The 9347-nt window shown below is 36.5% G+C and overlaps 1 protein-coding gene and 1 long non-coding RNA gene across 2 annotated transcripts; one reads left to right on the forward strand and one right to left on the reverse strand.

Annotated features, from left to right (window-relative positions):
- The first annotated feature begins 1332 nt into the window (after positions 1 to 1332).
- On the forward strand, positions 1333 to 2776 carry LOC132166367 (probable sugar phosphate/phosphate translocator At5g25400). Its single transcript, XM_059577172.1, has one exon. It carries the CDS (start codon positions 1434 to 1436, stop codon positions 2472 to 2474), a length of 1041 nt encoding a protein of 346 aa, XP_059433155.1. The 5' UTR covers positions 1333 to 1433; the 3' UTR covers positions 2475 to 2776.
- Positions 2777 to 6432: 3656 nt separating this feature from the next.
- Positions 6433 to 8378, reverse strand: LOC132164936 (uncharacterized). Its single transcript, XR_009438466.1, has 3 exons — positions 8214 to 8378; positions 6681 to 6773; positions 6433 to 6580 (listed from the first exon to the last, which is right to left on the reverse strand). It is a non-coding gene; the product is annotated as an uncharacterized LOC132164936 (long non-coding RNA).
- Positions 8379 to 9347: the final 969 nt, after the last annotated feature.

The raw sequence follows: 9347 nt of genomic DNA on the forward strand, positions 1-9347 counted from the left end.
GTCCTTAGTCTTTGCATCATTTACTGCTCAACAGACTCAATTTTTTTAACCTTAAATTGTGTTGGAAGTCATACAAAAGAGTCCTCAAACTAAAAGAAAATATTGAAAGCACTCATGATTCCAGAAACTTTATAATTTCCGCGCTTTAATCAATGAAGTAATAACGTAACGTAAGAGATGCAGTCGGACCCCACTAGTATTTAATCCTACGGTCTTGCTGGCTAGATCTGATCAAGACGATCTCTTTGTGTTTAGATTTACTTACTAAAGAAGCAAAATCCTAGAATATTTGAATAATGCTATTTTCGCAAATTTTTTGAAGAGGCAGATATTTTATGTAGGATTTCAAAATATGAAACGTTGTCGAGGACAGCTGACAAAAAAATTAAAAATTATATATATATATATATATATATATATATCGACAATAAAATTTTATTGAGTTATTTATTAATTTTTTTAATAAATAAAAAAAATTAAAATTTTTTTTGCTGTTTTTCCCTCTACTGATTTTTTTTTTTTTTTTTTTTTTGTTGCTATTTTTATGTTTTTTTACTTGAATTTGGAGTGTTCCTTCATCGGGAGATCCTACTGATCTTACAGTATTTTTTCTTCAACCTTCTTTTGAAGGTTGTTGCTGTTACTTTGCAGAAGTTTTGGTTAGAGTTAAAGTTATCAGTTTTTTCTGTCTTGGTTTTTAAACCCTTTTTTGCGGCCCTTATTGAGAGGACTGGGTCATTTTATGACCAATTTTCTACTGTTTGCTTGTATTTATTGCACTCTAATTTTTTTATTAGGTCTGTTATTAGGGAGCCCACTCTTTTTTAGTGCCGGTAACATTTTTCCTTATTTGCTTAGAAAAAAAAAAGAAAAAAAAAGAGACGACGACGGAGTGGATAATCAAATAGAAATACCCAATAAGATTCGAATTAAGAGATAATTAATAGATATTCAAGGTGAGAATGAGGATTAGTCTTGAGAATATCTCAATCTTTAGAAATGGTGGCGATCAGAATCCCAAGAACCTGGTTGGGTGTATAGATAGAGTGTTTTAATATCATATCAAATGAAACTGAGATTTCATTATGCAACTCACTATCTAAACCAACATATATATATATATGACCCTATATAGTTAATCGATTTTAATTACGAAAAGTGTTATATATTTACATAAATTTGTTTATTTCTTGTAAAAGATGAAAAAATAAATAACAAACAAAAGATAAAAACTAAACATTTATGTTCCCATCAAATCCTTTTAACTCTGAAGCCCATATTGTACTCAAAGTGTAACTCTTCTCCGATCAGTCTTCTTTCCTCATTCAAACTCTTTCTACCCCACAATGACCCAAAACCAACATCTTTAAAAGCTAGAAAAATACAACCCTTTTACCAAATTTTCCAAATCTCCCCAAATCCAAATATTCGGAATGGCTCTCTCCGGCGGCGTCCTGAGAAACGTCGTCGTCTCCTTCGTCTACCTGGCCGTCTGGCTCTTCCTGAGCTGCTCGGTGATCGTGTACAACAAGTACATCATGGACCGCAAGCTCTACGGCTGGCCTTTCCCGATCTCCCTCACGATGATCCACATGGCCTTCTGCTCCACGCTGGCGTTCCTCCTTGTCCGCGTCTTCAAGGTCGTGGAGGACTCCTACTCCATGCCACGTGAGCTCTATCTCAGGTCCGTGGTTCCCATCGGCGCCCTCTACGCGCTCTCCCTCTGGTTCTACAACTCCGCCTACATCTACCTCTCCGTCTCCTTCATTCAGATGCTCAAGGCCCTCACCCCCGTCGCCGTCTACTCCATCGGACTCCTCTTCAAGAAAGACTCCTTCAACAGCGGCGTCATGCTCAACATGCTCTCCATCTCCCTCGGCGTCGCCGTCGCCGCCTACGGCGAGGTCAAGTTCCACACCTGGGGCGTCGTGTTGCAGCTTCTCGGCCTGACATTCGAGGCCACCCGGCTCGTCATGATCGAGATTTTGTTGGGTTCCAAAGGAATTAAGCTCAACCCGATCCTTTCCCTTTACTACATCGCGCCGTGCTGTTTCGCGTTCTTGTCGGTGCCGTGGTTGATTCTGGAGTACCCTTTGCTGAGGGAAGCCGCGAGTTTCCGTCCGGATTTCGTGATCTTCGGGAGCAACGCGCTCTGCGCGTTCGGGCTCAACTTGGCCGTGTTCTTGGTCGTCGGGAAGACCTCCGCTCTCACATTGAATGTCGCCGGCGTTGTGAAGGATTGGCTGCTGATCGGATTCTCGTGGTCGGTGATCAAGGACACCGTGACGGCCGTCAATTTGGTTGGCTACTTGTTGGCGTTTATGGGTGTTGTTTATTACAATCACTCCAAGTTGAAGGGGCTTCAGGCGGCGGAGGCGCAGAAGAAGCAGCTGCTGGCCGACGAGGAGTCCGGGAGGTTGTTGCACGAGACAGAATATGAAGGGACCGGCAAGATGAGCGACACGCAGGATTGATTTGATCGATCCATGATTCCAACTGGATGATTTTTTAGATTATAGCGATTCGGAAAATCCGCTATGTGAATTGGATTTTGTTCGTCTAGATCATGAGGGGCATATTAGGTATAATCAATTCTCTTCTTTTTTAGTGCTTAATTATAATTAAACACTCAGATAATTATAGGAACAATATAGCGTCAGATTTAATTTCAAATTATTCGTAACATAAAAATGATGTAATCATTCCTATGGATGCTTTGCAACACTTCATTCGGGTGATTACCCATTTTTATGATTATTATTGGTTTTTTTGTCTTTGTTTCTTTGTTCCTATTAATTATCTACATGTTTATATGCATATACATTAATTAATGTCTTGGTCGCCTTTCTAGCGCTGATTTGATCTCATTTAATTTTCATGTTAAAGAATTAATTGTACGTACGAAGACAAAAGCTTTTGAAACTTTGAGATTTTCAGATGCATCAAGTGGTACTCTTGGTTTTTGCTGAGAATATGCTCGTCTTCTACTTCAGTACTTGTGTACGAGTAGTTTGTGATTTTCTAAACTATTGTTTGCTATTACAGGATTGCCTAGTACTGTGGTTTTCTAGTCAAACCTGTTTAACTTTAATCATTTAATTTTGCATTGGGTTTTGTTGAATTATCAAGATATGTAAAAGATTGACAGCCTTAAGTAATGTAGAGGTGAGTATAAAACTATATAGGTTAACCTTAATACATGTTATTTAATTAAATAAGTCAAATTAGACTTTTCAACCTCAATCATTCAATTTCATGTTGGATTCGTATCGATTCGCATGTAAAAAATTGCTCACCGAAGTTTCAAACAAGTAGAGTTAATAAATAAAGAAAAAACTTGTTGAATTGTCAAATTAAGTAAAAAATTGTCAGCCTTCGGTAATTAGTATAGAGGTGGGTATAAAACTACATAGGTTAACCTTAATACGAGCTATTTAATTAAAAGAGTCAAATCAAACTCTTCAACCCCAATCATTTAATTTTATGTTAGATTCGTATCAAATTCGCGTGTAAAAAATTGCCCACCCATGTTTCAAACATGTAAAGTTAATAAATAAAGAAAAAAAAAAAGGATTAAAGTTACAACATGTAATGTAGGGTTGTGCAAGACACGAAGTATGAGATAATTAAGGTTATAGGGCTAAATCTCTCACTAAACTCTTTTTTAGTGAGAGAAGCTCCTCTTTTCTAGGCAGAGAAAACCCTACCTCCTTGTGAGGTCTTTTACCACCATCAGTGTGGTTGTTTGCGGAGGTGGGAAGTCTTCCCTCTTCCCCTCTCCTTTTCCTGGTTGTATTTTTTCTTTTGGGGATTTTTTTTTTTTTGCCCTTCTACACTATTTTTTCATCATCTTCTCCCTACCACCATCTACCACCATCAGTTGCCCTAGGTTGCTTGCCTCCTTCTCCTTTCGGTTCCCAGTCATTTGCCGCTCGTCGTTGTCCACTTTGTAACCCGGATCTGCCTTGGTTCATAGATGGGTGTTCTCTAAAACCCAACCTACTTTCCTCAAGTTGACCCAAGTCTACACGCGCATGTCTACCGTCATCACCGGCCTCCCAGCTTCTCACCACCATCTTGCAATCCGTTGTCAGCCTTGCATGCGCTGGAGCGTGAGTTCCACGCAGCAGGCTCCTCTGGCCGCTCGTCCATCTTCTCTATAGCCGTCATTGCTATTTGTTGGATTTTGTACCGTATTTCCGCTTGTAGTTTTTGCTTTTCTATTTTTTTCCTTTGTTTCCATGTATTTCCTATTGTTTTGTTTGGATTTTATGGGTTTTAGTCTCAATTTGTTCTTTGGGATTATCTTTGTTGTGGAGACTAGTGCTACTGGAGACAATACTCATTTCTCTTCGGTTTCAGATTTGGATTTTATCAGTTTTTTTATGCATTGACTATCTTTGGGTGGTTGATGTTGTTCCGTGCTAGGGTGCAAATGGGTTTGTGAACTTCTTAAGGTTTGTGACTCTTTTTATATTTCTTTTGCTTTTATAATCACTTTGTGTGGTCCCTTGGAGATGACTGGGCCATTTATTTGGCTCATTTCCTACTTTGGTTACTTTGTTTCGTTTTCTTGCACTGTTATTTTTCGTCTTTGAGTTTGTTGTAGGGTCGCTTTTCGGTATTTTGATGTAACCCCTTTCCTTATTTGTTGTTGTTGTGTTTTGTTTTGTTTTTTTTTTTAAAAAAATAAAAAATAAAAAAAGGTTATAAAAAGATTTACAAGTAAAACAAAAAGGCTTCAATTGGCTTGCTAAATTATATAAAAAAATTAGATTCTTTTTTAAATGAATATATCACTTAAGAACATGAATGAAAAAAGAAAAAAGAAAAAGCTCTCCTTCTCAAAAGGATACACCAATAAGGATAATAATATGTTTGCGAGAATAAAACTTATAAGTGGTTTTTTTTTCAAAGCAAATACTGGAAGGGTACAAGAATTTTTTTTTTTTAAAAAAATGAACTCTCCAACAACACACAAAACGAAAATTATAATACATGAAATTAATACACACAACTAGTAAGAAATATGCCATAAATGATTCGGCGTCTCTAAAAGGACTCACTACAAGAATTTAGGTCTTTAGGGGCGACTTTGAGTCGACCCTAAAAGTCCTAAAGTGGACGCTGTTGACAACAGCGTCGACTTTTGGACCCTAAAGGTGTCGACGCTAATAGTCCGACCCTAATGATCAAATGTGTTATTATCAGCGTCCACTTAAAGTCGACCCTAATGATAACTTTTAGCGTCCACTCTATCGACCCTAAAAGTCACAATTTTTTGACCCTAAAGGTAATGTAAACGGAAACCATAGTCGACGCTAATGGTTAACCATTAGCGTCGACTTAAAGTGGACGCTAATGGTTAACCATTAGCGTCCACAAAATGGACCCTAATGGTCCTAAAAAAATAGAAAATAAAAATTCACTATCAGCGTCCAAATCAAAGTGGACGCTGATAGTTAACCATTAGGGTCCACTTTGTGGACCCTAATGGTCCTAAAAAATTTTAAAAAAAAATTAACTATCAGCGTCCACTTAAAGTCGACCCTAATGATAACTTTTAGCGTCCACTTTATCGACCCTAAAAGTCAAAATTTTTTGACCCTAAAGGTGATGTAAACGGAAGCCATAATCGACGCTAATGGTTAACAATTAGCGTCCACTCAAAGTGGACGCTGATAGTTAACCATTAGCGTCCACTTTGTGGACGCTAATGGTCCTAAAAAAATTTTAAAAAAAATAATCTGCGATCGATCGCACAATCGTGTGTGATCGATCGCAGTACCAGAAGGTGTTTTGAGATTTTGCGATCGATCGCACGTGGAGTGCGATCGATCGCAGTACCAGAAGGTGTTTGACATTTTGCGATCGATCGCACGTGAGTGCGATCGATCGCAATACCAGTGGGCTTTCAATAATTTGCCATCGATCGCACTCCAAGCAGACCCAGGGAACCAAATTACTTACATATGAATAAATGTGATTACATAATGAATTATTATTTTTGATAAATACCTTATAGAGCAGGAAAAAATATATAACAAGGACTCTGAGATTAGTGTCACATGTAACTCAAAATGCAAGATATCTAATGCAGTGACCCAAAACAAAATGAAATGTGACAAGCATGTTGGACCTATAGACAGAGTCAAAATGCTTATACATGATGATGTGTCTAACAAACAAATTTATGATGTTTTAGGGCTGCCCTTACAAGGGATAAGATGAGATGGTGGTGCAAATTGGAAAGATTGAACCATTTTCAGTTTATATTCCTCCTCTTTTTTCTTTTTCTTTTTAATTGCTCTTATTCAGTAAGCTCCTGGACCCAGAGAATAAAAACTTTAAAGATAAAAATGATACAAGAAGATCTTAACAGGAAGTTGAGAAACTATGGATAGTATTAGTCACCAATAGGATAGCCCAAGCTGCAACAATTACCACATTGCTAACTCTGATGAGGTTTTACAAGTACAAACCTTGATAAAGAACTGGTCAACCCTAATAAGGTCAGAGTGGTTCAAATGTCAGCATCATGTATCTTCATTTCCTCCTTGAGAGCAATATCCCTCAACCTCTGCTCTAAAAACAGGTAAACTTAGTCTTCATGACAGTGATAAAGATCGTAGATTATAGAAATCATATAAGTAATCCAGTGATTGGTATTAAATACATACCTTAAGCCATGCAGAAACAGAGCATGTAAATGCCCTCAAAGTAGGAGGAAATCTCACTGATGTCTCAACTTTATTGATTAATATTTCTACCAGCTGTAAGCATGTCGCAGCATACATAAATTGAGTGAGAATGGAGTCAGTAACTGGTTCAACTTGACAGAAGCCAGAGATAGAATGGAGTCGCGATGGCAACCAGCAGAATCAGTGGCAGCCAAACGGTCCAAAATATTTAAGATACATTTTCTTGAGTCGAGTATTTTCCTAAGGTGTCCTAAGAATAAGAATACTGACAGCAACTTCTCTTCACCTAACATAGCATCCATTTTTTTTTCAAAAAGGTTTTAAGAGTATACATGAATATAAGAGATATTTCACTTATTAGCGATTTGATAATTAATACAAAATCCTAACGATAAGAACAACATTAAATTGCAATTTCAAAACCTTTGTACAGTTTGGAAGAAAGTGAAGTTCAAAAAAAAAAAAAAAAATTGAAGAGCAAAGCATATATACAAGCGACTTGATGACAGTTGCTGCTAGCTGTAAGCAATCAAAAAAAGACACCTGGAGATCTGTACAGTTAAGGAGATGACTTGTCCTATAATTGAGCTACATGTAGCTGTCCTCAGCAGAACAACAGCTCTACATACATCGCAACTGTGTGACAAAGTCAAAAAGCCTACAAATTATGAATGTGTAAAGATATATATATGTACACACACGAAAACTGGTTATCTTTATCTTGAGAGCTAGCTTTTGTTGAATTAGAAATACAAGAAGAAAAAAGCCAACCGGGAGATCTGGCTTGTTTTTGGCAACAGAAAGTCTAAATTTAGCAAACAATTCCAACCACAATAACCTCTTTCATCCAATCAAACCAACTTTTTTCCCAAACCTTAAAGACCATGCCAAACAAGACAACATATGCATTAAAGCCAATGACCTCAACATGATCACCATTTGGGTGTACGTTTGTCGTCACCATAAACAATCTTAATTATAAAATGCATATATATATTCCTCTTGAATGAATTTAAACCGTTGAAAAAATTACAATATGCTTGATCTTATTAACAAGACTAACTAAAAATTAATATCATGTTCATCTTTATTATAATATAATTAGTTGCATAAGCCATGGATTTTGGAGTTTTTAAATGGGGAGAAGAATTTTATGCCGCCCGCCAAAAAAAGAAGCATAAACACGTGCTGATTAATGAGGTTGGGGGTGATTTTCAAGGGCACGCTTTGGGTTGAATCAACAATAATTTGACACCAAATGCTTAAATAAACATTTCCCAAAGATTTCAAAAAAATACAGAACTTCCAGAATCGCTTTGAACTTCCAGGACTTCCACAAAACTTACAGAATCTCTTACCACGAGAACGCGAACAGCAACTAGTCCTTGAATCTCTTAACAATGAAACCATAGAGGCATCTTAAATACTCAACTCAAGAAAATATACTCAACTCAATTGATAGATCAAACTACTAGAAAGTATATTAACAAGAAACCAAATCAGGGTTCATACCGGAGAGAGGTACGCCGGAGAGATAGCTACCGGAGAGAGTTGAGTGTGCCGGAGAGTGATAGGAGGGCCGGAGAGAGAGCTGCCGGAGAGAGAAACGTGCGCTGAGTGAGAGAGATCGAGAGAGAGAGAGAGAGAGAGAGAGTGATGAAGGGGGTGGGACTTTGGGGTTAGGGATTTGGATCAAACAAATATGGTCTGAACTTTTCAGAAAACATAAAAAATGGTCTGAAAATTTCAAAAAATTAGTGCCAATTTCAGATATCCCGCCACTGGATGGCACTTATTTTCGCACTCAATAGGGGCGACCTTAGTCGCCCCTAATGAGCCTCAAAAAAAATTTTAACAATAGGGGCGACCTTAGTCGCCCCTAATGAGCCTCAAAATTTTTTTTAAAAAAAAAAATTATACTTATAATTTTTAATTTTTATTTATTTTATTTATTTTTGTTTTTCTTTATTTTCTCCTGTAATATGTTTTTATTATTATAATATTAACTAATAATTTCCGTTTAATAAAGATCATAAAGTTGATATTTATCTTATAATTAATTCTAAGATCAATACAAAATCCAAAGATAATATAAGATCAATATAACTAATGCACTAAGATAATATAAAAAGCTTATAGTTCAATTGAATGTTCGATTGAACCTTCAATTGTATTCAGTTTGATCGATCAATTGATCTTATCACTATCAATCTAACTAATTCATTAGGATCAATCAGATGTTTAATCGATCAATTGATTCCATTACGATCAATCGAACTAATTCACTATGATCGATCGGATTTTTGATCGAATGTTTGATCCTATCACGATTAATCGAACTAATTCACTATGATAGATCAGATGTTTATCGATCAATTGATCCTATCACAATAAATCGAACTAATTCACTAGGATCGATCGGATGTTCGATCAAACATTTGATCTTATCACGATCAATCGAACTAATTCATTAGGATCGATCGGATGTTTGATCGATCATTTGATCCTATCACGATCAATCAAATTAATTCAACTTCATTTTCAATTGTTTCAATCTTTTTATTTGTCTTTAGTTTTGTTTCTTTTTATTTGTCTTTAGTTTTGTTTCAATATATTCATCATATCATATATATACACTATTAGATA

This window comes from Corylus avellana, chromosome ca11 (genome assembly GCF_901000735.1).
Source record: "Corylus avellana chromosome ca11, CavTom2PMs-1.0".
Taxonomy (NCBI): Eukaryota; Viridiplantae; Streptophyta; class Magnoliopsida; order Fagales; family Betulaceae; genus Corylus; species Corylus avellana.

Excerpts from the sequence above, each read along its gene's own strand:
- LOC132166367 (XM_059577172.1), top strand. The coding sequence starts at position 1,434 with ATGGCTCTCTCCGGCGGCGTCCTGAGAAACGTCGTCGTCTCCTTCGTC.